Raw genomic sequence first — 27927 nt, 5'->3', positions numbered from 1 at the left:
ACTGATTTGAACGTGTTTATACCAACACTGCAGCTGTGGTGGATCCACCGACAGTTAGGACCCTGGAGTACCACACCCCTGCGGCACCAATCAGCCGCCGACAACATGAAAACATTCTGGCTTGGACACCCTGGATGGAGCTGTCCTGCCACGTCCCATGTTTCAGGAGGCAGAGGAGGAAGTCTCATCTCCTAGATCAGACTGCTAGCTCTGTGAGAACAAGCATGTGTCTTTGTCACTCATCCTCTCAAACCCAGCACAGTGCGAGGCACTGAGGCACTCGCTGGTTCATTTTTAAGGCTCATTTTCCGAGCCACACAATAAACAGAATTACGTGAGAGAAAATGTTCTTTGGAAACTGACCCTCTCTCAAACCTGCTGCCCGCTTCCTCTCTGTCCATTCCTTGACCAAAAGGGAGAAGCAAAAGTCTGTGCTCTCTGCTTTCATTTCCTTCCTATCCACTCCCCCTCCACACACACACACACACACACACACACACACACACACACACACATTTCTCAGCATCTCCCTCCATCTCCCAAACAAAACAACACTTCTCAATGGCTTTTTCTCTTTCCTTAGCCCCTCTGGCCTCTGCTGCATCAGAAACTGCTTGCCAATTTTCTGGAAATGAGCTTTCTCCAGAGCTCCACTCAGGATCCATCTCACGAAGGCAAGAAGAGCCACATACCTAGGATTCATTCTCCATAGCAAGAGATCCAAATTCTTGGCTCTGGACCTTACAAGCTAGAGTGGGGAGGGAGTCCAAGCCAGTTAAAAATAAAAACTTTCCACAAGAAAGGAAAAGGAGCATGGGAAGGCTGAGGAAGGAGGAGGAATGCCATCCAGAGAGTCGGAGAATTTAAAAATACACTGTAGGGCAGTGTGGGAAGATGAGGAGTTTGCATCTCCCCACAACTTGGGCACCGGCAGGATGCTGGTGGGGTACCTCGAAGCCCAAGGTGACAGGAGGAACCCCCAAGCGAACTGGTAGGACGTGGGGGGACTGAGGAGGTAGGAGAAGTGGAGGCCAGACAGGACCGGTGCCCTTGAGGGGTGGCTGAGAGGGGGAAGGGGTTCACCCTTGGAGGCTTGGATCAGGGAGAGCACGCCCAGCGCATCACCTGCCCAACCATCCAGAGAAGTCTGCCTGATTCTCGGGCCAGGTCCTACGCCCTCAGAGGCCCACTCCAGGCTGCGTGGGTCCTGGGGGCATAGGAGGGAGACGGGGAGGAGATCAGGAGAGGCGGGCAGGAAGGGGCCTCCAGGACCGGAGGAGCGGGAGAGGAACAGAGGGCGTTGGCCCCACCCACTTGAGCCAGGGAAACCTACTGAGCTCCCAGGTGTGGTCCCCAGTGCTCTGAGACCAGAGGTGGGAGGCACACCTGGGCCCCTTCTGTTCCGTTGAGCCTAAGCCCCACCCCCAACACCCCCAGGGCCTTTTCCAGTCCTGTGTGTCCTAAGCATAGGGCCCGCCCACTGCCCAAACCCCACCCCTGCTTAGGCCCTGCCCCCCATAGCTAAGGCCTTTTCCACCTTTTCTTCTTTTCTCCTCCTCTTTTTTATTATTATGGTTCTGTTTTGCCTTCCAGTTGTTGTTTCATCTCTACTTTTATTTTTACATTCTTTCTAACATATCTGTTAATTTCTTAGTATAATTTTATTTTTTACTTTGTTATTGTTCTCCCCCCCTTCTTTTTTGGCTGCTCCGGGCAGCTTGTGGGATCTTGGTTCATGAGCCGGGGGTCTGGCCAAAGATCCTGCAGTGGGAGCTCCGAGTCCGAACCACTGGACTAACAGAGAACCTCAGACTCCAGGGAATATTCATCGGAGTGAGGTCTCCCAGAAATCCTCATCTCAGCACCAAGACCCAGCCCTACCCAACAGCCTACAAACTCCAGTGTTGGAAGCCTCAGGCCAAACAACCAGTAAGACAGGAACACAATTCCACCCATCAAAAAAAAAAAAAAGAGATGGCAAAAAAATATGTCACAGATGAAGGAGCAAGGTAAAAACCTATAAGACCAAATAAATGAAGAAGAAATAGGCAATCTCCCTGAAAAAGAATTCAGAGTAATGATAGTAAAGATGATCCAGAATCTCAGAAATAGAATGGAGGCACAGACTGGGAAAATACAAGAAATGTTTAAGAAAGCTGTAGAAGAAGTAAAGAACAAGCAAACACAGATGAACAACACAATAACTGAAATGAAAAATACACTAGAAGGAATTAGTAACAGAATATAACTGAGGCACAGGAACAAATAAGTGAGCTGGAAGACAAAAGGGTAGAAGTACCTGCCGAGGAGCAGAATAAAGAAAAAGAATGAAAAGAATTGAAGACAATCTCAGACACCGCTGGGACAACACTAAATGCACCAACATTCAAATTATAAGGGTCCCAGAAGAAGAGAAAAAGAATGGGTCTGAGGAAATATTTGAAGAGATTATAGTGGAAAACTTCCCTAACATGGGAAAGGAAATAGTCACACAAGTCCAAGAAGCACAGAGAGTCCCATCCAGGATAAACCCCAAAAGAAACACATCAAACCACATATTTATCAAACTAACAAAAATTAAATTCAAAGAAAAAATATTAAAAGAGAAAAAAAATAACATACAAAGGAAATCCCATAAGGTTATCAGCTGACTTTTCAGCAGAAACTCTGCAGGCCATAGGGAGTGGCAGCATATACTTTAAGTGCTGAAAGAGGAAAACCTACAACCAAGATTACTCTACCCAGCAAGGATCTCATTCAGATTCAATGGAGAAATCAAAAGCTTTTCAGACAAGCCAAAGCTAAGAGAATTCAGCACCACCAAACCAGCTTTACAACAAATGCTAAAGAAACTTTTCTAGGCAGGAAACACAAGAGAAGAAAAAGACCCACAAAAACAAATCCAAAACAATTAAGAAAATGGTAATAGGAACATACATATCGATAATAACATTGAACATAAATGGACTGAATGCCCCAACCAAAAGACACAGACTGGCTAAATGGATACAAAAACAAGACCCATATATATGCCTGTCTACAAGAGACCCACTTCAGACCTATGGACACATACAGATTGGAAGTGAAGGAATGGAAAAAGATATTCCATGCAAATGGAAATCACAAGAAAGCTGGAGTAGCAATACGCATATCAGATAAAATAGACGTTAAAATAAAGACTGTCACAAGAGATAAGGAAGGACACTATGTAATGATCAAGGGATCAATCCAAGAAGAAGATATAACAATTATAAATGTTTAGGCACCTAACATAGGGTGCATAAACCCACCTCAAGACATAAGGCCAATGCTAACAACCATGAAAGGAGAAATCGACAGTAACACAATAATAGTAGGGGACTTTAACACCCCACTTAAACCAATGGACAGATCATCCAAACAAAAAATAAATAAGGAAACACAAGCTTTAGATGACACAATAGACCAGATAGATTTAATTGATATTTATAGAACATTCCACCCTAAAGTTGCAGAATACACTTCTCAAGTAGACACAGAACATTCTCCAGGATAGATCACCTCTTGGGTCACAAATCAAGCCTTGGTAAATTTAAAAAAATTGAAATCATCAAGCATCTTTTCTGACAACAATGCTATGAGACTGGAAATCAATCACAGGAAAAATACTGTAAAAACCACAAATACATGGAGGCTAAACAGTGAGCTACTAAATAACCAAGAGATCACTGAGGAAACCAAAGAAGAAATAAAAAAATACACAGAAACAAATGACAACGAAAACATCATGACCCAAAACCTATGGAACACAAAAGCAGTTCTAAGAGGGAAGTTTATAGCAATTCAATCTCACCTCAAGAAACAAGAAAAATCTCAAGTAAACAATCTAACCCTAGACCTAAAGGAATTAGAGAAAGAAGAACAAAAATACCCCAAAGTTAGCAGAAGGAAAGAAATCATAAAGATCAGATCAGAAATAAATGAAAAAGAAATGAAGGAAACGATAGCAAACATCAATAAAAATAAAAGCTGGTTCTTTGAGAAGATAAACAAAATTGATGGACCATTAGCCAGACTCATCAAGAAAAAAGGGGAGAGTATGCAAATCAATAAAATTAGTAAAGAAAAAGAAGAAATCACAACTGACACCACAGAAATACAAAGGATTATAAGACACTACTACAAACTATATGCCAATAAAATGGACAACCACGAAGAAATGGACAAATTCTTGGAAAGGTACAATTTTACAAGACTGAACCAGGAAGAATTAGAAAATATAAACAGACTTATCACAAGTAATTAAATTGAAACTGTAATTAAAACTCTCCAACAAACAAAAGTCCAGGACCAGATGGCTTCACAGGCGAATTCTATCAAACATTTAGAGAAGAGCTAAAACTGATTCTTCTCAAACTCTTCCAAAAAATTGCAGGGGAAGGAACACTCCCAAATTCATGCTACAAAGCTACCATCACCCTGATACCAAAACCAGAAAAAGATATTACAAAAAAGAAAATTATAGACCAATATCACTGATGAACATAGACACAAAAATTCTGAACAAAATACTAGCAAACAGAAGCCAACAACACATTAAAAGGGTCATACACCATGATCAGGTGGGATTTATTCCAGGGATGAAGGATTCTTCAAAATATGCGAATCAATCAATGTGATACACCATATTAACAAATTGAAGAATAAAAACCGTATGATCATCTCAATAGATGCAGAAAAAGCTTTTGACAAAATTCAACACCTCTTTATGATAAAAATCCTCCAGAAAATGGGCACAGAGGGAACCTACCTCAACATAATAAAGGCCACATATTACAAACCCACAGCAAACATCATACTCAGTGGTGAAAAACTGAAAGCATTTCTATTAAGATCCGGAACAAGACAAGGATGTCTACTCTCACCACTCTTATTCAACATAGTTTTGGAAGACCTAGCCACAGCAATCAGAGAAGAAAAAGAAATAAAAGGAATACAAATGGGAAAAGAAGAAATAAAACTGTCACTGTCTGCAGATGACATGATACTATACATAGAAAATCCTAAAGATGCCACCAAAAAACTACTAGAACTAGAACTAGAACTAGAACATACTAGAATCAATGAATTTGGTAAGGTTGCAGGATACAAAATAAATGCACAGAAATCTCTGGTATTCCTATACACTAACAACAAAAAAATCAGAAAGAGAAATTAAGGAAACAATCCCATTTACCATCGCAACAAAAAGAATAAAATACCTAGGAATAAACCTACCTAAGGAGGTGAAAGACTTGTACTCAGAAAACTATAAAACACTGATGAAATAAATCAAAGATGACACAAACAGATGGAGAAATACACCATGTTCTTGGATTGGAAGAATCAATATTGTCAAAATGACTACACTACCCAAAGCAATTTACAGAGTCAATGCAATCCCTATCAAATTACCAATGGCATTCTTCAGAGAATTAGAAAAAATTTTACAGTTTGTATGGAAACACAAAAGACCCTGAATAGCCAAAGCAAACTTGAGAAAGAAAAACGGAGCCGGAGGAATCAGGCTCCTTGACTTCAAACTATACTACAAAGCTACAGTGATCAAGATAGTATGGTACTGGCATAAAAACAAAAAATATAGATCAATGGTACAGGATAGAAAGCCTAGAGATAAACCCACACACATACGGCCACCTAATTTACGACAAGGGAGGCAAGAACATACCATGGAGAAAAGGCAGCCTCTTCAATAAGTGGTGCTGGGAAAACTGGACAGCTACATGTAAAAGAATGAAATTAGGGCTTCCCTGGTGGCGCAGTGGTTGAGAGTCCGCCTGTCGATGCAGGGGACACGGGGTCGTGCCCCGGTCCAGGAAGGTCCCACATGCCGCGGTGCAACTGGGCCCGTGAGCCATGGCCGCTGAACCTGCGCTTCTGGAGCCTGTGTTTCACAACGGGAGAGGCCACAACAGTGAGAGGCCCGTGTATCGCAAAAAAAAAAAAGAATGAAATTAGAACACTCCCTAATACCATACACAAAAATAAACTCCAAATGGATTAAAGACCTAAATGTAAGACCAGACACTATAAAACTCTTAGAGGAAAACATAGGAAAAACATTCTTTGACATAAACCACAGCAAGATCTTTTTCCACCCACCTCCTAGAGTAATGAAAATAAAAACAAAAATAAACAAACAGGAACTAATTAAACGTAAAAGCTTTTGCACAGCAAAGGAAACCATAAACAAAATGAAAAGCCAACCCTCAGAATGGGAGAAAATATTTGCAAATGAAACAATGGAAGTAGGATCAATCTCCAAAATATACAAACAGTTCATGGAGCTCAATATCAGAAAAACAAACAATCCAATTTAAAAATGCATGGAAGACCTAAATAGACATTTCACCAAAGAAGACATACAGATGGCCAAGAGGCAAATGAAAAGACGCTCAACATCACTAATTATTAGAGAAATGCAAATCCAAACTACAATGAGTTATCACCTCACACCAGTCATAATGTCCATCATCAAAAAATCTAGAAACAGTAAATGCTGGAAAGGGTGTAGTGTAAAGGGAACCCTCCTGCACTGTTGGTGGGAATGTAAGTTGATACAGCCACTACAGAGAACAGCATGGAGGTTCCTTGAAAAACTAAAAATAGAACTACCATATGACCCAGCAATCCCACTACTGGGCGTATACACTGAGAAAACCATAATTCAAAGAGAGACATGTACCACAGTGTTCACTGCAGTACTATTTACAATAGCCAGGACATGGAAGCAACCTAAATGTCTCATCGACAGATGAATGGATAAAGAAGATGTGGCACATATATACAATGGACTATTACTCAGCCATAAAAAGGAACGAAACTGAGTTATTTGTAATAAGGTGGATGGACCTAGAGTCTGTCATACGAGTGAAGTAAGTCAGAAAGAGAAAAACAAATACCATATGCTAACGCATCTATATGGAATCTAAAAAAAACAACAACAAAATGGTACTGATGAACGTAGTAGCAGGGCAGTAACAAAGACGTAGACATAGAGAATGGACTTGAGGACGCGGAGGGGAGGGGGAAGCCTTGGTGAAGTGAGAGTAGCACGGACATATATACACTACCAAATGTAAAATAGATAGCTAGTGGGAAGCAGCCACACAGCACAGGGAGAGCAGCTCGGTGCTTTGTGATGACCTAGAGGGGTGGGATAGGGAGGGAGGCTCAAGACAGAGGGGATATGGGGATGTATGTATGCACGTGGCTGATTCACTTTGTTGTGCGACAGAGGCTAGTGCAGTATTGTGAAGCAGTTATACTCCAATAAAGATATATTTAATAAAATACAGTGTATCCCTCTGAGAGTTCATTTTCTAGGTTTCCATGTAATATTCCAAATTAGTTTTTTCCAAGGAGCTTCAAAATTTTGACAAACGCTCCATAATTCCTACGATACATTGTGTGATCTGGCGGCGGATGAAGAGATGAAAAGGGACGAGAGCAGAGAAGAAAAATGATCGGAGAACCCAACTTGGAAGAGCCCTTTCCAAATGCACAGGGCACGGCACCAGCCAGGTAAGCTAAGGGCACAACAAGCTGCTAGGGGCTTACGGGCTTCTGCAAAGTCACAGTGGGTCATGTCACCACTGCAGGGCTGCTAAATCGTGCGACTAAAAATTGTGTTTATGATCAGAACAGGGTCCCAAAAGAGTCTGCCTGCTAGATTGCTTGAATGTTTTTCAACAAGGGCCCTATTGGCATTTGGGGCAGGATAACTCTTTACTATAAGGGACTGTTTTGCTCCTTGTAGGACATTTAGCATCCCTAGAATCTGGCCACTAAATGCCAGTGACACGTCCCTGTCATAAATGACAATCCAGGACAGCCATGGACATTTCCAAACACTTCTTTGCAAGGGATTCAGTGCATACGACCTCCTGTTGAGAATAGCTTTTGAGCTTTCTGTGAAATTACCGATCTGTGTGTTGTGTAGACTTCAAAAACAGCAACAAATCTGTTGGGGAACAAATCAAGTTCTATTCTCAATGGCAAGGTTCGAAGCCTAGGAGGGTGACTGCTGTGCTGAGTAAGACGTCCTCATGGGAGCTGCCTAACACTTGGCTCGCGGCTCAAGCATCTGACGCCACAGGGTGGCAGGCAGTCATCCTGCCTCTGCAGGCCTGGCCACAGCTCTGGCCTCCCATGTGCCTGAAAGTGCTGGGCTTGGACAAATTCTCACCAGTGTTTAGAAATCCCTTACATGTGACGGAATCACCCTCTGGGCTACCACTTTATGAAAGGAGGTGCTCTTCTGCCCCTTCCTTGCTAACGGGAATGAAGAGAACCATAGAATTTTATGGTCCCAAAAGATTTTAAGAGATCACGTACAGGTGGGAGAAGTGGTGCACAGAGAGGGAAGCAGTTCGCCACTAGTCCCACAGCAAAAACAACCAGAATAGTTTATGTCCATAAAGTGCTGTAGCACGCGGTCAGTACTCAATAACTGTTACCCGCTAGGATTATTATTCCAACATCCCAGGAAGTCCAGCCATTGCTTTAGGTAGTATTTCCCTGGAAGGCAGGAACTCCACCTACTAGGTTCCTGCTTAATACTCTCAAGTCAAGGACAAGTCCATATGGTTTCTGTCAAAGTCCAAGAGGATGGCCATGAAATGAAATCAAGATTCTTGTTCACAAGCCCAGAATCCCTTCCTCTGACATTATGGAGGGCCACTAAGAGACTACATGCTCCCATTACCATGCATATAGTAAAACACACAGTGCTAGCACTGGAAAGGAAGCTGAAGGCTACCTGGCTCACAAGCTTTGTAGAAGGGAAGTCAATCAAACCAAGAGTTGGGCAGGTGGGTAGGTGAGCCAAAGGTCTTTATTCTTGCCCAGGACCCATGGCCAGAGATGGACTTGATAGTGTGACAGGAAGTCATGGAGTAGAAAGGAAGAGAGTCCTGGTGTCTAGGATGCTTTTGTACAGAAGAGGCAGGTGTAATACTGGGGACAGATGGTGGCTGAGACCATTCCACGACCCTTGACCCTCAGCACAGATGCCCTCCTGTCCCTGCTCCATCCCTCATGTTCATCTCAAGATGACCTATCTCAAGATCACTGGCCTATCTGTGAAATAAGAAAGCTAATCTAGAACTCTTATTTCTAAAGCATTAATGCACTCAACATTTTCAAAGCACCCTTAAGAACCGATCCTGGCCCTTAAGGAGTTAAGTGTTGCAGCAGGAGAGAGAAGGCACAGGCAAACTCATCTACTACACCTACACGGTGAGTGTCATGTGAAAAGCGTAGTCATGTTCCTCCAGGCCTGCTCTTCAGAACACTAGCTCCAAAAGATACCATGCCTGGGAAAAGGGTTCCAGGGCCAAATGATTTAATAGTTTGGAAGTGGGACTACACTGGTGGTCCAGTGGTTAAGACTCTGTGCTCCCAATGCAGGGGGCCCGGGTTTGATCCCTGGTCAGGGAACTAGACCCCGCATGCCACAACTAAAGATCCCGTATACCACAACTACAGATCCGTGCACCGCAATTAAGACCCAGCGCAGCCAAATAAATAAATAAATAATTTTTAAAAATAATAATTTGGAAGTGCTGTTACCCCCACCCATTTTAGAAGACATAGTACAAATTAATGTGCTAAAGGCATTAAGATATCTTGCAGTAAAATCATATTAATGCTGATTAAAAACCCAATGATTCTCAAACTCATTTGACTACTAAAGCCTACCAACATCCCATGGCAACAATATTCTACTGAACGTAACTTGCCAGACTCCAACTGGGGTGATCAGGAGTGGGTTTGAAGGAGGAGGAAACATTTTGAATGGACCCAAAAGACGAGGAGGGTTTTATCAGGCCCAGATGGAGGGGGGATATGAAACCATCAACTCAGCAGACACTTGCTGAGCACTTCCTATGAGCAAGGCCAACCCTTGGTGCCACGCAGACATGCAGACCTTAAAGCCCTGATCTCTGCTTCAGGGCAGAGTGAAGGGCACTGGCTCTGATTTGACAAAAAGCATCTTTTGTTTGGGGACTAGAAGGCACGTGGCCAGGGTGAAGCAGGCATGAAAACGGGAAGAAAGAATAAGGGTGGAGCCAGACAATGTAGGCCTAAGTATGCAAAGAAAAAGGAGCTCTCAGACGTGTTGTTTACCAGGTCACCTCTTCCATGTTAACAGCACTGGCCCAGGCAGTAATGTTCATTTCCCTCTGCCATGGCTGGTAGAGAAACCCCAGGCAAGCCTCTCCCTTCTCTGGGTCTCAGTTTCCTCATGTATAAAATGACTGGACTGACTAAGTTCTCCAAGGCTCCTTGCAGCAGCACCAAAGACAGCACATACTAGCACTTAAGGGGAGGGAGGCTATGGGGACAGGAGAATAGCTACCAGTTTGGATGTGTCAACAGGTTTGCAGGAAAATGAGCAGAAGAAAAACGAAGCTAGCTCCACTTCCACTCAGGGCTCAGTCCCCATCCACCCGATATCTCAGATTGTGGTTCTCAAACTAGAAGAATAAATGTAGCACACTTTCCAACAGTCAATTTTGTTCAAAAAATTGAGGAAAGTAAATTTAATTTTTGTACTAAGACTGGGAGATATTGTAGACTAGAATGCAATATTCCCAATGTATTTTAAAGATTTTTTTAAATGAGGACTTAATAGAAATATCTGCCCTATGCTGGCATTTTGTCTTATGGCCCCAGAGTCCCTGGAGGTGTTCATTCACACCTGGAGGGAACATTCGACTGGGGAACCCAGAGCCTTTGCTATCTAAGTCTTGTAGAGACAGAAGCCTACTTATCCTGATTAAAGCTATGCCAAAGAGGCTGGAACTCACCATTAGACTGGTCTTCCCCATAGTTCTTATGGGATGGTGCATACAAGAACATCAAAGCAAAGACATACAGGTTCCACATGCCATAGATGCCTGTAAAAAAGGCACTGTTCACTTGGACCGTGACGCCGCCCCACTTCCAATGGCCTTCAGTCACCTACAGGATAAAGGAGTGACATTCAATTGGAACCAAGAAGAAACAACTCCAACATAGGAACCAACTAACACAAACACCAAGTCTCTTCCATATATCTGAAAGTGAAGGGCCATGTAAGATTCCATCTTTTAATCTGAATCATACTAGTATGAATTTAAGGTTAACTGAGGGTTTACTATGTGTCAGGCACAAAGTCAGTGGTTCTCATCTTGGCTGCATCAGCATCACCTGGGTAGTGTCTCTTCCTAAAACAGCAGCACATAATTATCCCTAATTTAATGAAACGGCATTTGAGTCTTAACGCTCATCTACAATTATAGTTCCTCCTCTGCTACCTGTCTTCCCAGCTGGATGTAAACTCGCTGCAGGCAGAGACCAGTTCTGGTTTGTTTTCTGCTGTATCTTCAGCACCTGATATACCACAGGGTTGGTTAAATAAACAAATGGGTCCTCGGAGTGAGTAGTTTTCCTGAGTGGGGCAGTATGGAGAAGCAGAAGGACACAGGCTTGAAGTCAGAGACCTGGATTCAAGTCCAGGCTCTACCACTCACTTTCTGTCTAATGTAAGAGAAGTAGGATTAAGACTCTAAACTTCAGTTTTCTGAAGTGCAAAACAAAAACTTGCAGGGTTACTAAGGAGAATTAAGTAAAAATATTTCTAGAAATTTCCTGGCATACAGCAAACACTCAAACAATCTTATTTTATAATGTCACCCTATGTAAGTCACTCACGAAGGTAATTACGAAGCTTTCATATGCTTTACAATTTGGCAAGAATGTCTTGGGGCTGGTTTTCTCTATGTTAATGACTTGGTAATTGTTTTAAGGGCTGATGACATATGGATTGCACTAAGAACTGTCAAGAAAACTGCTGAGCAGAGGAACTAATAATTTGTGCCAGCTCTGAGATCAATGAAATGATTTTGACCACTTCTGCTTGCTCCAGGAAATCTTAAATGGGAGTAAAAGAAAGAATTGGACTGATGTTCTTGTGATGAGGCTGGGTTATATAAACCATATCTAGGAGCCCCTCCTTCTAGGAGCTAAAGTGTAAGATGGCAAGCTACCTCTAAATGTTCATGACTTAAACAAGCAGGTTGATTTCACCTCCTGTTTATGAGGCAGTGGGTCTATATTCATTTGGTACCCTCTGTATAACCCATGACCCACAGGGGCCCCAGGCAGAATAAAGCTATAAGGACAGGTATTTCCTTCTGAAAGACCTAGAGTGTCAGTTAACCAGGTTAATGGATTATAGACTTGCCAGTTTTAGTTTGGCCTTGTTAATACATAATTTTCATTTTTGTGATTCATAAACAAACCACCACCACTAACTCTTATTTACTTTGGGAAATAATTCACTTTATATGACATGCTCAGGAAAGTTTTTATGGCAAAGAAGGATTTCATAACCATCGATGATTTTAGAAAAATGTACCAGCATTCAAGCTATTTAGGACTGCTTCTTAGAAACATCTCCAAATGTCACTCTTCTTACTTTTAAGTACAGAATATCCTAACTTTATAAAAATTACAATACTTAGAGCATACTTAAGATGATTTTTAATGCATATAACGGAAGGGGAGAAGTAGCCTTAAGATAGTTTTTGGAAATCCATGTACCTGCTCTCATAACAAAGGGAACTCTTCTTCATGTGATCAAGGAGGGGAAATGAGGCTGGGAGAGCTAAAGGTAATGTGGAGTAAAGCAGTTCTTACTTTCTTCTACTCTGTTAAGGCAGTGGGCCCCTCAGCTAGGGGAAGGGCCTGCAGGAGAGCCTGCTTCCCATAATATAAGCTGGGAATACTCAGTATTGACAACTTTGCTGAAATTGATTCTCGCTGGGACTGGCATAACTGATCCATCTATGGAAACACCTCCCTGCATGCCTGGTACACAATGGCGCGCTACAGACAGATATTTGTTGAATCAATACGGGCAAAAGCACAGGGATGAGTGCAAGAATGCCAGCACAAATACAGGGAGGTAGAAAGGGTGTACAGAAAGAGTCACTTTTAGGAAATATCTAAGAAATAAAAAAATATTGCAGTCCATAGTAAACCATAATAATTACACTTAAAAGTAAAAGGAGTAGTCAATGACCTAATGAGTAGTCAATAGGTCAAATCATTTAAATAGTGCTCTCTACTATATTCCTTTATTATCACTTAAAACAAATCATCAACGTAGATATTAACAAAGCTAAGACTTGTAGAAATAATAACAAGGATAATGATAGTTAACGTTTATTCAGTGCTAATGATGTGTCAGGCACTATACTAAGAACTGTACGTGGAAGATATCATTCAGTCTTAATAACAATTCTATGAGCTAGGCAGGTAATATCTCCACTCAACTGGTGGTAAACTGTGACACAGAGTATCTTGCCCAGGATTGCTCAGTCAGAAAGTTGTGGCTCTAACCCACCAGAAAGGTGGGTGTTCTTAACCATTATACAACACAAGAGTAGGAATATTATCTGAAATAGGATGAGTCTCTTAGTTAGAGAGACGAAGAGGCAACTATTAGGTCAAATTTCCTTTGAAATTCACTTAATTGAGCACAATATTTATACAGTATGTGTGTGTATATATATACACACACATATACATACACAGGTTTTTATATTCAAATCTGTAATTATATGAACTATGTATCCCAGATGTAGTAATGTTTGGTATATAACAAACTAGATATATATATGCAAAATACAGTTTTACAGTAGAAGCACTGAAATGAGATGCTTATACCATGAGGGATGCATTGGAACCAGGACTGGCTGAGGAAACAGTAGATTCAAGCCCCCATCCCATGCTTGCTTTGGGACACCTGCACTTGTTTAAAATGCAGTTGCAGAATTACCCATACTATTTGATTTGTAATCTCTAAATGCATTACTTCCTGCTGAGGGCAAGGAGTTGAATTTGCATAAACGGACTGTATACATAATGTCACTCTACTGTTTGGAGACCCCATTGTGCTTTCCCCTCTTCTCTCTCAATTACTCATGCCTGAGACATCCTGAGCTCCGAGTACATTCCCACCAATATGTACCACAATAAGCAGCCTCAACAGAGCAGGCCTTGTAAATCCAAAATCTTATTAATGGCAAGGCAAAGAGGTGACAGTCACCCCCTTTAAACTTCCAGAGAGAAAAATCAGGTAGCCCCAACCAAAAAAACAGAAAAAAAGAAAAGAATCTCCCCTCTGCCTGAAGTCTTAATTCTAAAAGTCCCCGTTTTTCCTGATTTCACATTTGAACAATTTACTTTTGTGTGAAACCACCCAATTATACCCCTGTAGCCAAGTGAAGGTCAAATCCCTTTACACCCAGTAGTCTTGACAACCAACATTCCACTTTACAACGAGATTTCCAAATCCCAGACACAGGCTCTCTTACTGGAAACATTTCCTCTGTAAGTAACAGAATGAAGTGATCACATACAAAAAAAGAACTGGGGAAGGCTCTCTGGGAGTTTGCTGCACGTGGCTCGACCTAAATGTCAGGCACCTGGAATCCCCTTAGTGAAGGTCAGTGACCATCTTTCCTGCATTGCACTTCTGTTCCCTACTGCCTGCCATCCCTAAATGGAATGCTTCTTTCTTTTCCAGAGGGAAGGGGCTAAAATACCAGACTGTGACGTGCCATCACTTGGTTGCTATGACTGAGGCCATTTAAATGGCAGGCATTAAAAGACTGCACCTCAGTACCCAACTACAAAGCCGCAAGGTCACTGCATTCCACAGCTTCCGTCGGCCTTTCATTCCTGGCCTCAGAGCTTCAATATCCTGGAGAGATCCCTTCGCATTATATTTCATGAGGCTTAAATGCAAGCTCTCCCAGCAAGCCTGAGAGTATAATGGGAGTTTTAATACATTTCTTTTACCTAAGGCTGGGATCTATTTCAGAAAGTTACCCAATAGGTTTTCTTTCAGGTGAGCTCATTGCTGAGACATTCCAAAATGACATTAAAAAATAAATCCTCTGATGATTGTATTAATACAGTACCTGGGACACTGAGAGTTATGCCTGAAAACGTCTTAGATATCTATAAATAAACCTTAAAAAAAAAATAACCCAGCAGGAGGACTGTAAAGAGCTAATGGAATCCAAAAGACCTCATCGCTACCCCCTTAGAGTTGAAATCCACTCCAGGCCAACTGTCGCAGCAAATATAAAAATGCAGCCACAGGCTGCAGCCGTGTTAGAAAATACTGGGCAGCAGAATATGAATCTTTTTCTCCGAAGAAAAGCCACAAACTCTGCGACTTGGAAGGTTGGCCTCCTTTGCTTCAGAAAGGTGTACTAATGAAACATGTACCAGATTAAATTTGGGCAACATGTAGCCAGCTTAAAGATCAGCCCCAAATCCCTCTTGCCTTCAGATGGCAGAGACGCTCTGCAGAAACAAGAGAGTACGTGGGATGGGATGGGGCCATGGGGCAATGACTTCAGCTTTCTAAAGTAGCAGAAGCATGTGTTAGGAGCAAAGGGGTCCTTTCTTTCTGCCTCCCTGAGAACGTATCTTGGTATTACCTTTTATTCCTCAGCCCATCTTCCTCGAGGTTCTGTTTCTCCAAGGAGTGTGTCCTGCTCTCGCAGCCTTGCAGAACTGGTTGTGTTAAGTGTCACAGTGCATTACTGAGGGACTTGAGGACTGAAAAGCATTTTGGGCACATGAGGGAATCAGCCAAGGGATAAGTCTGGTCTCAGACACCCTTGTTTGAGCCTCAGCTGGTTGAATAAAAAACTCATTCAGAATCTGAAATATTTTTACTGCATTTGGAGTGGAGGGTGAAGTTTCCAAGGCTTTATAAACAGTCTGATACAAACACAGCACTGTTATAGGTCAAAGCAGAGGTGGTGCACAGAACCTCTGAAGATGTGTATGTATATTTGTTGTATTTTTTTCTATTCACATCAGCCTTCAGCAGCAGCACTAACACTGCTCAGTGGGTGTAGCCAACAGGGCTCTAGGGATTAGAGGTACCCTTGGGTATCCTTGGATAGAATTCAAGGGGTCCATGAACTAGAGCGGCAAAAAATTATGTCTTTATTTTCTTTACGTCTTTATTTTTATAAAATTAAAATGGTATAAAATTTTTTATAAAAAATATTTTTTATAAAAAATTTTATAAAATTTTTATAAAATTACATCTTTTCAGTCTCTAACTGAAAGTTACCATTTCTTTCAATTATGAATGTAAGAAACAAATCCCCATAATATTAGCAATACCTGTAATTCCGTCACCAATAGAAACCATATTTTCATATCGATTACACTTATATATCTGAAATCTCTGTAATATGTATAACTGCAAATATACATCGCCTATCTATCTATCTATGTATCTGTATGATTCCCTTTGAAATCCAAAGTATTTTGTTCATTTAAAAACATTCAAAGAAGAGGCCTTTGGATGTTTGGAAGGCCATGGCCTTCACCTAAGGTCACCTAAGGGGTCCAGGACACAAAAAAGCTTAGGAGCCCCTCTCCTAAAAGGAAGCTTGCTAGCAAAATGGGGCAAGTCTTGTCCTAAGGCTCTATTTGCACTACTAACATTCTCACTTTTAATCAAATATAGGGATGACAGAGCAGCTGGCAAAGAAAATCAAAAGACTGGATTCTGGTGCCTAACTCGCTGTATGTCCTCTGGTACAGCACTCACCCTGCTGCTATTCAGAAGAGCGCAGCTACCCACGCTCACAGCTTGCCAGGCCCTCTGCAAATCACTCTGCAAGCATTACTTCATATGATCCTTACAGCCGCCTTCTTCAGGTGGTTCTATTATTATATCCATTTTATGGATAAGAAGTGTTCAGTAATCCATCCATAGTCCCACCCAGTTGGAAAACAGCATAAATGAGAAATGTCTCTGAGGCCATTAGACTTCATATTCTAGCAAACTGGCATAGCAATTCCTATCCTACTTACCCATCAGATTTTTGTGAAGCTCAAAAGTATGATAGGTACGTAATATGTATGATTTAAACAGTACTTTCCACTTTCCAAAGCAAGTTACCAATATTTAAAAATCATTATCATTACCATTATTGAGATTTTCAAGTAGAGCAAAATGTTGAGCTTTAGAAATAACCAGAAGAAAGATAAAGCTCTATCAAGGGGAATTTTGAATTACATTTCATGTTTAAGTGGCAATATAATTGTTCCAAAGAATGGCTGATGGACTGTAAAAGGATCTATGTTAATGCTAGATAAGGATCAAATCAAATGAATACTTGCTTGTTGGTGATCTGCTACGGGGCTTGAAAAGTTATTCTCTTAAGTAAATGAAACAAGTGCCCTTCAGTCTAGCTGCAGGCTTTTAATTTAATTAGCAACTTTTTCCTCCTACGAGGGTGTACTGAAAGAAAAATTCAGTCTACCTCTGGCCAGGTGATAACAGTCCCAGATTAGAGCAGCCTGAAAGCAATGGTTTGATCAGCTGCCCCGCATAACAGTCTCTCTGCTCCTTTCACTGCTCCTAAATTCCAGCTCTATAGAATTTTCTGTGCAAAGCAGAGGCACCTTTTCAGGACATTCTCATCCTGACCTCTCAGGGTCAACTTACCTGACTAACGATGAAGAAGATGACAGTCATGGCAGCACAAGCCAAGGTGATAAGCATGAGGAACTTGAACCTGAAAATTAGCCCCTATTAGGAAAGAGAGAAACAGCAGTTTAACATTCTACCAGCTACCACCAATCCTTTTCTCAATATATAAATCTATCAAAAGCTAATTTTAAAGAAATCTGTAAAACCAAATCCCTAGGAGTAAGAGTAAAATAATTTCACAAAGTAACATTTCTCCTGCAGAGGTGAATATGGCTGGAAAATGTACTGGGCCCAATATTTCCAACGTTCTTATCTGTCATGAAACAGTGATACCAGAGCCTGGGAAATTATATTCACAGCACGTCATGAGGCTGCTAATTTCCCTGCTAAGCTAGTTTTGCTTCTCTGCAAGGGTTCAAAGTTACCAAATCCAAGTTTTCTGCGGTTGTAATAAAACTCTGCTCCAGTGAACAAAGAGAAATGTGCATATTAATCAGCATGAAGTGGATTTGGTTGAATTTTCTCATGTGTCACTCCAGCTCTAGACACAGGCAAAGCTTCTGAAAGTGCCCCTGCTTTCCTGAGAGGATTTGAGGGAACCTGTGTTTCAGGGAGAGACATCTCTTATTCAGGGGCTCTTATTTCCACTGCATATAAAAACCCTGTGGTTCTGCAGTTTCTGTTTCTCTTTGCACAGAGGAATTAGGCCCATGTCTCCAAGGACAGCCACTTAGGCATGAGCCTAAGGGATCCTTGAAAAATTAAGAATGTGTTGCCTGCATTAGAGATGTGAGGCTGTCGTGTGTTTCTCTTGAATAGGGACATGATCTATAAACAGAGCGAGCACCTGCTGGATATTTTAGGGGAAAGTTGGTTAACTGAAGTCTGGAAATCAGATCACCTGGGCTGAACCCCACTCTCAAGGCTGATTTTCAGCAAGAGAACTTTAAATAGAGCCTCACTCCAAGCCAACTTCCAATTCTACCACAGTCAGGTCTCCTATCCAGCACACACCCACATTCCATTCCAAAGCTCAAGAACCTGCTGAACAAGTTTACTCCTTATTGGGGATAGAAATACATTTATACCACAGAAAACTCCAAGATCTAGATAAGCCAGAAAGCTAGATGCCTCTCAGAGTAGGATTTAGCCTCTTATTTTGCCTAGAGGTTCTACATTACATGAGAATCTCTCACTGTGTATTTGAAATAAAAGCTTCCATCTCCCCTACATCTCCAGGTGTAGTGGGGTGTGTGTGTGTGTGTGTGTGTGTGTGTGTGTGTGTGTGTGTTCACAACAAGTAGTTCCTGAATGAGCCCAGAGATGTGCTCACCTCATAGTGCAGCCGCCGGACTTTGCTCATGGCCGACAGGCTGGACTGCTTCCCGCTGATGTTCCGAAACACCTGAAAGACCATGAAGCACAGAAACAGGAAGTAGAGGCAGAGGCAGATGCCAGCCACAATGATGAAGGCCATCTGATGGCGTCCGGTCAAGGAAATGGCCAGCTCATCGCCAAGGACTCAGTACTTCTCTCCCCATCTCTGTGGGCGACACTCTTTGTCTCCAAATATTTAGGCAATTCTCGGGAGGATAAAAATCTTTTTTTTTCTTTTTTTTTTTTTTTTGCTGTACGCGGGCCTCTCACTGCTGTGGCCTCTCCCGTTGCGGAGCACAGGCCCAGCGGCCATGGCTCACGGGCCCAGCCGCTCCGCGGCATGTGGGATCTTCCCGGACCGGGCCACGAAACCGTGTTCCCTGCATCGGCAGGTGGACTCTCAACCACCGTGCCACCAGGGAAGCCCGTCCCTGGATTTTTATAAGGAGATTGGGATACCCTGGAATCTGAAGGGGATGGAGTGGGGTTGGGTGCAATAGCAGCAGCTGCTGCTACAAGGGATACTGGGCCTGAGACTGCAGGTCTTCAAGTAAAACCAGGGATGAAGTTTTGTCGCGATCTTCTCTCACCACGAGAAAAGTCTTGTCAAATGGAACGGGGAGCAGAAGAACTCATGGCCAAAGTGGGAGCTGAGGGTGGGAGCAATATACTCTGAGGCCGATCTTCAAAGCTTAATCTGAGAACCAACCAGGTTTGGGGTAGAGTCAGCTGGCTTGGGAGGCAGGTGACCAGACGCTAACTTTTTTCCACTCCAGCTCCATGCCAAGTTGCATATTTTAAAAAATTTTAACAAGTGTGAACTCAGCATTTATGTTTCATTAAATAATATATTTAATGCAGTTTCTCTTTCTTTCCTAAAATCAGTGGTACCCTTAGATGAAAAGGGTTGTTTGCTGCAAGACTTGACAATTTATTTGCCTCCTTAGACCTCTATCACATCTATAGAATGAAGGGGTTGAGGCAGACTCAACATAAATATTCTTGGTGTTGTGCAGCTCACATTTGAGGGAGTGTGGAGCAGAAAGGGGGAGCTCAACTCTCTCGTCTTTAAAGCAATGATACTATTGATCATGACCAAACAAAGCATATTCACCAGCACATGACAAGATATTATCTATCAAGAAAGAATACAACTCAAGCCCCCTCTCCAGAGGACAGTCTTTTTCTCCTGAAGCACTTAACATATTGTTGAGGAAGATAAAATATTTAAATCCAGCATCCTAAAAGGGATAAGCTAAGACTGTCGCCTCTGCTTCATAAAGATGACTCAGACACTTTATGCCAACCAACCAGAAGCCTGGGCGACTCCTCTGGAACTAATCCCCTTAGCCTTATCTCCACTTGGTCTTGGAAATGAATGGCAGCAGCATGGGATGCCAGCACACCAAAGTCACTGTAAGAAGCCTTACACACAGACGACTTCAGAAACAGGCTCTCCCACAGGGGCCCAGAGATGAGCCTCCGTGGCTCCAGGGAAAAGCTAGTCATGCTTCAGTCTGCAGTAAACAAGTGTATAATAGATCATTTAGACAGGCAGCAGTAAGACCAGCTACTCTGATTCTTCTGCCGTGGGGATGTGCTGCTACCTCCTCATTTGGCCTGCTGTCACCCAGGCTTGAAAGCAAGCATTAATTCTCCTCATTATTTGCCTTAATTGTGCTGTTATCATTGGTCTGAAGATCAAAGCCCTGGCTGAGCACATATGGAGAGCATCAGCGGGACTTAGAAAATGATCTTGGGGACCAGGCGGCTATGGGACGAAATAATACCCTGAGCCCATCAAGAAAGGATACAGCCAGCTCTGTTCCAACATCTGTAGTCCAGATACTGTAGAAGGGATTCGTGAGTTGTACCCCTCTACAAAGAGAAACAAGATGGAAAGGCAAGAAACAATTAATACAGAGGCAAAGGGGAACTTTCCTCCTTACATACTCTCAGCTTTTCAGCCAGAGGGGCGGAGACCATATTTAGACTAAGTCACGGAGGACTTAAAAGAGAAACGGAGTTTGAAGAACACAATCAGCTCAAATATTTTGTATCTATAAAGAGCTCTGTCTCTGATTTAATCCCAGTGCTTATCTGAGGATGTGACCATGTCCAGTGCTTTCATCCTACAGGTTCCCGACCACCCCCTCTCCTTTTCAAAAGAGCTGGGAGTGGACCTGGTGACATGCATTTCAGCCCAGAGTGCCACGATCCCCCTGCTCACCTCTCACACATGTCAAATATGAAGAGGCAGAAAGAGCCCACAGCAATTGGTCCGACTTGCTTCCAATACCCTGCTATGTGATTCCGTTCATGCTGATCCTGAGGAAAACCAAGTTGAAAAATGAGATAAAGATGTGGGAGAGCAAAGCTATTCTATAGGTGACTCAGTCATCCAACAATCCTTGCTGGCCACCTGTTGTGTATCAAGCATCGTGCTAGACCAGCATACGAGCCCATCCATAAGGGCTCTCATCCTGTTCTCATAAGGACAGGATGCCACAGGAGGGAACACAAAGAAACGCCTTGTACCTGTCAGGGAGGAAGATATTTTCCTTTACCCTTCTAGGTTCTTCTGGCTGGTCTGACATGAGACAGATTAACAAGGTGAAAATCAAACAAAAGTTTAATAACATAGGATAGTCCCAGGAAAACTGAGTAACTTGCCCAAATGGCCAAAACCCTCACCTCCCTTTTTTTTTTGATAGCGACAAATGGGTGGAAAATTTACTTAGAGAAAAATGCACCCATTCCATAATTCCTTCATGATACAGATAAGAAACATAGTGTTCACAAATGGAAAATATTTCTCTAAGTTGTACATAGCTTTTTGTTTTTCTAAAAAAAATTACATCATAGAGCCTTATCAACTCTTTCTTGACATCTTCCATAAATTATCTAAAAAATAGATCCACCCTTTGCTTAGCTTTTATAAAGACCTTGACCTAATCACCAGACCGCTGACCCTCACCTCTTAAATACCATCTTCAGCTAAAGACAAAAGAGGCTGTTGGGGGTAGTGGTTTGGGACTTCAAAGGGAAGGAAGGCAATTCACATGGAGATGGAAAAGCAAATGTTTGGTAAATAAATGTTTGCTGGGCCCTGCAGACGCAATGAGATGGAGTAAACTGATTTTCGAGGCCCTGCCTAGAGTTTTCCCCACCACACCCAGCCCATATTCTTGCAGATGTCTCTGGTGATAGCTCTATTCAGGCAACAGGGCCTCTACTGAAATTCTTTTAGGCAGTTAGGGGGAAGGTCCAAGTTTCTTCCTGAGTCTTTTGAACCTTGATTGTTTCAGTTAGAAATAATTCACAGTCAAAGAGATATTTTGGTTTTGAGTGGCGAATTTTGCTCCCCTACATACCTTAGATAGTGGAAGTTCTGTGATCCACAAAATAACTCGTTCAGAATTAAATTCCTATGTGACTTATCACTTGTGTTTTTTCAGGTGGAGTAGTTCCCAGAGGACAAAATAAAGACTTAAATGCATTAAAATACGTCAAGTGTAAGAGGTCTCTTATGGTTAGGAAAATAGAAATAAAGTCTATCTTCATTAAAAAGAAGAATGATTCCTCTTGATAGACATACAAAGATGTTAAGAGACAGAAAATGAAGGAATGTAAAGTGAGAAAACAGGGAAAGGTAAAAGACATGTCGTAGCATCCAGGCTAGGCAATCCACCCAGACTGGCTGTCCTGCTGCTGCACCTGAGTCCCCTCAACTCCCATCCCTGCTGCCGAGGGCTGAAGGACCCCTCATGCCCACCCCAGCTGTAAGGAAAAGCCTCTCTCTCCGCTCACTGCTCTTGTGGAAGGGCTGCGAGGCTTCAGAAGCAATGATCCAACCATAAAGGAATTTAAAAACAGTCCGCTCTACTGTGAGGCCCATGTGCCTGACACAAGGACCAAGCTCCAGCTGGCCTATCCTCCTAGCCACAACGTGATGACTGCACCATTCTTATTTTTATCCACGGTATCTTCAATCCCTCTTGAAATATGATTTGGTGTCTGTGCAAACTGAGACCAGGGAGGTCAGTATTTCAGGGTAATAGGGGTTACTAGGCCACCTGGACAAAGTGCCGGCTGGAAAGAGCACGGCCCACATTCTCTGGCGGTTACCTCGGTCCTAGGGACAAGCAGAGCTGAAGCCAAAGGACAAGAAAGAGTGATAATCATGAATGTCTGTGCGTTTACTTTCTGCTAAATACTTATCTATGTTATCTCATTTAAACCTCACGGAAAACCTATACATTAGCCTTTAAAACCCATTTTATAGTTGAGGAACCTGAGATTCAGAGTGGTCAAGTCACTTGCCCGCTAGTTTATAAGTGGTAACGCAGGAACCTGAACCACGAGTCTGACTCCAGGGCTCTTGAGCTCACTACTCCTGTAACCACTAGTTTATTCTGCCTCACCCACTGCCTCTTCCCCAGGGCGCTCTTACCATCATGTGCTCACCACAGAAGATGATCCAGAAGGAGAGAAGCATTGCATAGAAGATGCCCTGTCGGATATCGCCAAACAACAGCATCCAGGTCCAGTCAAACCCAATGGAAAACCATTCCACTGGGATATTGATAAAAGTCATGGAAATCCCAAGGGCAAAGATGACTCTGATGGTGAGACAATATCAGGAAAACTACTTTATTCATCTGGGAGGCAAAACATTTTTGATTTAAAAATCAAAACCCAGTTTTGGGAACTGAGATGTTACATATTGGGACTGAAGCCATAGGATCAGTTTCTTTGCTCTCATAATGAGTCTTTACACGGAGATGCTGAATGTCTTCTTTCACTGGCACCACTGCAGAATGAAGGAGTGTTACATTAATCTTTCTACACAGTAACTGAACCTAACCTTCTGAATGCTCTGAACTTTATCTCGGTGCCACCTCAGATCAAGAGCTTCCTACAGTGTTTTCACCCTCCCTTGCCTTCTTAAACAGACCTCACTGAATATAATTATCTGCTCTTACCTATTCAGGTTATCATGAACCTGATCGTTAAGAACACTCATTATTATGATATCCTCAGCAACTATAAAGTATACAAGCATATTTGTTTCAATAATACATGACTCCAAACCATATGAAAGACAAATTATTTTAGCTGCTTGTTTCATTTTTATTTTGCCTTTCTCCTATTATTTCCACTTCTCTATCAAAATATCATTCATTTTGTTACTGACTTATTCCCACTTTCATTCATACCCATGATATGTTTATTAAGCACAAATCATGTACCAGGCATTTTGTTAGGGACATACATACCTAAATGAATAGCACCAGTTCTCTCCTTCAAGGAGGTATATTCAGTGGCTGAGCCAGACAAAGTGTGATAAGTAATGTGACAGAAGTGTGCACAGGCTGCTACCAGGACTTCTCACTTTGATAGAGACAGAAATTGAACTGAGTTGTGAGTCAAGATTAGGGAGGTGGAAGGGCATTCCAAGCAGAGGGAAGAGCCCGGAGGGAGGCACGGGAGTCTGGAACAGCCTGAAGCATTTGGGGTTCTGTATGTGGCACATATCAGGAAATGACAGGACATGATACCAGAGAAATAAAAAAGGCTGAGCTGGTAAAGAAACTTGCATACCTCATTAGAGAATTTGAAAATTATCTTGAAAGGACTGAGGATCCAATAAGAAGGTTAAGCAATGGAGTGACATCATTCCATTCATTCATTCAACAAATTTATATTTATTGAGCTCCTACTATGTTCCAGTCACTATTCTAAATGCTGGGGATATAGTAGTAAACAAAGTAGGCAAGAATTCTGCTCTAGTGATGCTTGTATTCAGATGGGGTGAGTGGAGGGGTATGGGAGGAATGATAATAAATAAATAGAGAATGAGTATTATGAAGAAGTATAATAAAGCAAGGTAGGAGAATGGCGAGAGATCGGGTGCAATTTAAATAAGGTAGATGGGAAAAAGCCTTTAAGACAGAAATTATATCAGGTCCTGAAGGAAATGAGGCATTGAGCCACAATGATACCTGGGAAAGAGCACTTCAGATGAAGAGAATAGCAAGCACAAAGGCTCTAAGGTGAGCGCATGCTGGGCACGTCTGAGAACCATCAAGGTGGATGGTAGGTGGTGCAGAGAATAGGAGATAAAATTTAGAGGTGGTGAAGAGCTGGGATCATCGAGGGTTTATAGGCCAGAGCAAAGGAAATGAAAAGCCAATAGAGAGCTTTGAGCAGAGCACTGACGTCATCCAATTTCTACTTAAAAGGGAACAGTCTGGCTGCTGTATGAATAGGTTTCAGGAAGGAAAATGATGGAAACAAGAGGAGCATCTTATAGCAAATAAGAGGCTATTTCCTATAATCTAGGTGAGAAATGAGAAATCATGGTGAGTTAGATTAGGGTGGCAGGAATGGAAATGGTGAGATTTCCTGGTGTGTTGGAAGAGGCGTGTGAAGAAAGAGAAGTAAAGGATGCCTCCTACACGTCTGCTCAGCTGCTTCTGAGCAGCTGAAAGGATAGAGTTGCCAATTCCTAAGACCAGGAGGCCCCGAAGAGGAGCAAGTTTGAAGTGAGAGGAAAACAAGTGTTCTTCGTATGTGTAACATTTCTGTGTAGTGAAGATGTTAAGTAAACAGGTAGAATATTTGGGTCTAGATTTGGGAGAAGCTGAGGTTGACCATGTAAATGTAGAGTCATCAGAGTGCAGATGATTTTTTAAGACCACAAAACTAAATGAGATCACCCAGGGAAAGCAGTGTAGCTAAGAAAAAGAAGACGTCCAAAGACCGAGTCCAAAGTTGAAGAGGTCGGAAAAATCGATGGAAACAGCCATGGAGACTGAGTGGTCAGCAAAGGAGAATAACAATGAGAATGTGGAGGAGGCTCTATGAAGAAAAAGGGAGTGATCAGTTATGCCAAATGCTAATGACAGGTCAAGAAAAGCGAGGACTGAGAAATGAGCATTGGATTTGGAATGTGGAGGTCACTGGTGATTCTGTTGAGCAATTTTAATAAGGGGTTGAAGGAGCTCAAGAAAAAGCAGGAGGAGAAGATATATAGACAAGATTTTTGAGGAGTTTTGCTGCAAAAAAGGAGCAGAAAATTGGTGTGGTGGCTTCAGGGGGAAGTACAAAGAGTTTTGACTAAGAATGGGAGAAGGCAGAGTATGTCTGTGTATTAATGGGAATAATCCAGCAGAAAGGAAAATGTCAATAATGTGGGAGAGAAAGGGGCTATGTCTACAGAAACATCATCCGTCTGGCAGTGAGAGGGGTTGGGATCAGTTAGCAGCAAGGCAGTTCGTCCACTGTAATAGAGAGAAGTATCTGATGCAGAACATGGGAATGAAGAGCAAAGATACAACAGAGAGCTGGGAATATGAGAGCAGCAGAACCCCTAGGATTTAATAATAATTTGCACATGAAAGCTGAAGGAGAAAAAGAAGTCCAGGCTGATTTGCGGTCAAATCACCAGCCCAAGTATTGATAACACACTGACCACTTGAACTAAGCCCCCAGCAAAACCAGGTCCATGGCAGGCAAATCACAGGATGCCAGCGTTCCTTAAGGGTGCTCCAAAATCAGCTCTTACTTTTCCAGAAGCACGGGGGGTCGAGACATCATGGTGATCCTTCTCCAATACCACACCATAATGATGAAGATGCTGGGTGTAAGGAAGGTCTTCATGGCAAACCACACCTTGGTGAAGCCTCCATTTTGGTGAATTCCCTAGATAGAGACCAATCATAATTTTGAAGGTCAATATATCTTAGTGTTATTTTCTACCAGCAGATGCATTCTGGGGAGAGGTAAATGGAGATCGTTTTTGCTGAACTTTCAAGATCAATGAGCGCTAACAGTCACAGCATGTACTGTCCTCATCCTACCCGCCTGGGCCCCTCCTCAGGCACTGTAGAAATATAAATCAAAAGGCATAAAGATAGACTCACTCTATCCTAAGGGAACGATTAAGAACATGATCAAAGATTTGTCTATAAGGTTTTCATTGAAAAATTGGAGCTATCTTAGATGCCCAAAATGTTGGCATTGGTAAAACGTGTTAAGGTAAATCCGTACTGTGGAATGCTAAGCAGTACTACAAAGTATATTTATACTGTATTCACAATATACCATTAATTTTTTTTTTGGTCACAAACTCTTTATGAACTCAGAGAAATGTATTATATTATCAACATCTTGAATACATACGTAACTTTACACATACCCTTGTCATTCATTGGTGAATCAATCCCAGATCTCAACACAAATATTTTCCATCACGTTTTTAATAATATGTGGGCATTCAGTAATATGTGGGTGTCTGGTTAATACACTCATTAGACAAATATTGAGTGCCTACATTGTGCCAACAGTTGGAATACGGTTGTAATGTGATTTGTTTCTATTAATACAGTATTGTTAATGATAACAACTTTTTTTAAATTTGTTAGAATGGCTTTCAGGTTATTCCCATAAAATTTCATTATACCTTACTTGTGTTACAATATCCTTCCTTTAGTGGAGAGAAAGGGGTGGAATGGATGTCATTGCCACAGGAGTTGCATATAAACACATTCTCTCTTCAAGAAATGAAAAAGATTTTGTGGGTGCCTACTGACACAGTATGCCCATGAAAGTTGGTATATACATAGGCACCAGCCACCATATTTCACAGTGAAGAAACTCTTGAAAACCACTGTATCAAAGTGCTTTTAGTATTTGCTAATGAAGATACAGAAACACTGAAATTCTGGGTTTCATGTAGAATAATCCCAAATTAAGACATTTTAAATATTCTCAAAATTTCTTCCATGGAAAGATACATACAATTAATTTTAAAAAGCAAGGAATGAAAGAGTCAGTTGAGTATGATGGCCTTTTTTTTGTAAGGGAAGGATTATATACACAGAGAAAAAAATTGAGGAGATACAGCATAACCTCAAAGTAGTTATTTCTCTAGATGGCAGGATGTTACAGGTAACGTTTATGTTCTACTCTGTGCTTAT

At 42.0% G+C, this 27927-nt stretch overlaps 1 protein-coding gene across 1 annotated transcript in view; it reads right to left on the bottom strand.

Annotated features, from left to right (window-relative positions):
- Positions 1-27927, bottom strand: part of WLS (Wnt ligand secretion mediator) — a 106579-nt gene that overhangs the window by 7360 nt on the left and 71292 nt on the right. The window contains exons 5-11 of the mRNA XM_082864776.1: positions 26514-26650; positions 23397-23565; positions 21174-21271; positions 20758-20821; positions 18900-19043; positions 17582-17665; positions 10854-11007 (exon numbers count right to left, since the gene is read on the bottom strand). Of these exons, the coding sequence (XP_082720902.1) occupies positions 10854-11007; positions 17582-17665; positions 18900-19043; positions 20758-20821; positions 21174-21271; positions 23397-23565; positions 26514-26650 (850 nt within the window). The remainder of the gene's footprint in view (positions 1-10853; positions 11008-17581; positions 17666-18899; positions 19044-20757; positions 20822-21173; positions 21272-23396; positions 23566-26513; positions 26651-27927) is intronic.

This window comes from Leucopleurus acutus (genome assembly GCF_964270905.1).
Source record: "Leucopleurus acutus genome assembly, chromosome: 2".
Classification (NCBI taxonomy): Eukaryota; Metazoa; Chordata; class Mammalia; order Artiodactyla; family Delphinidae; genus Leucopleurus; species Leucopleurus acutus.
Note: the sequence above shows the minus strand (reverse complement) of the source record. Positions and strands in the feature narration are given on the sequence as shown.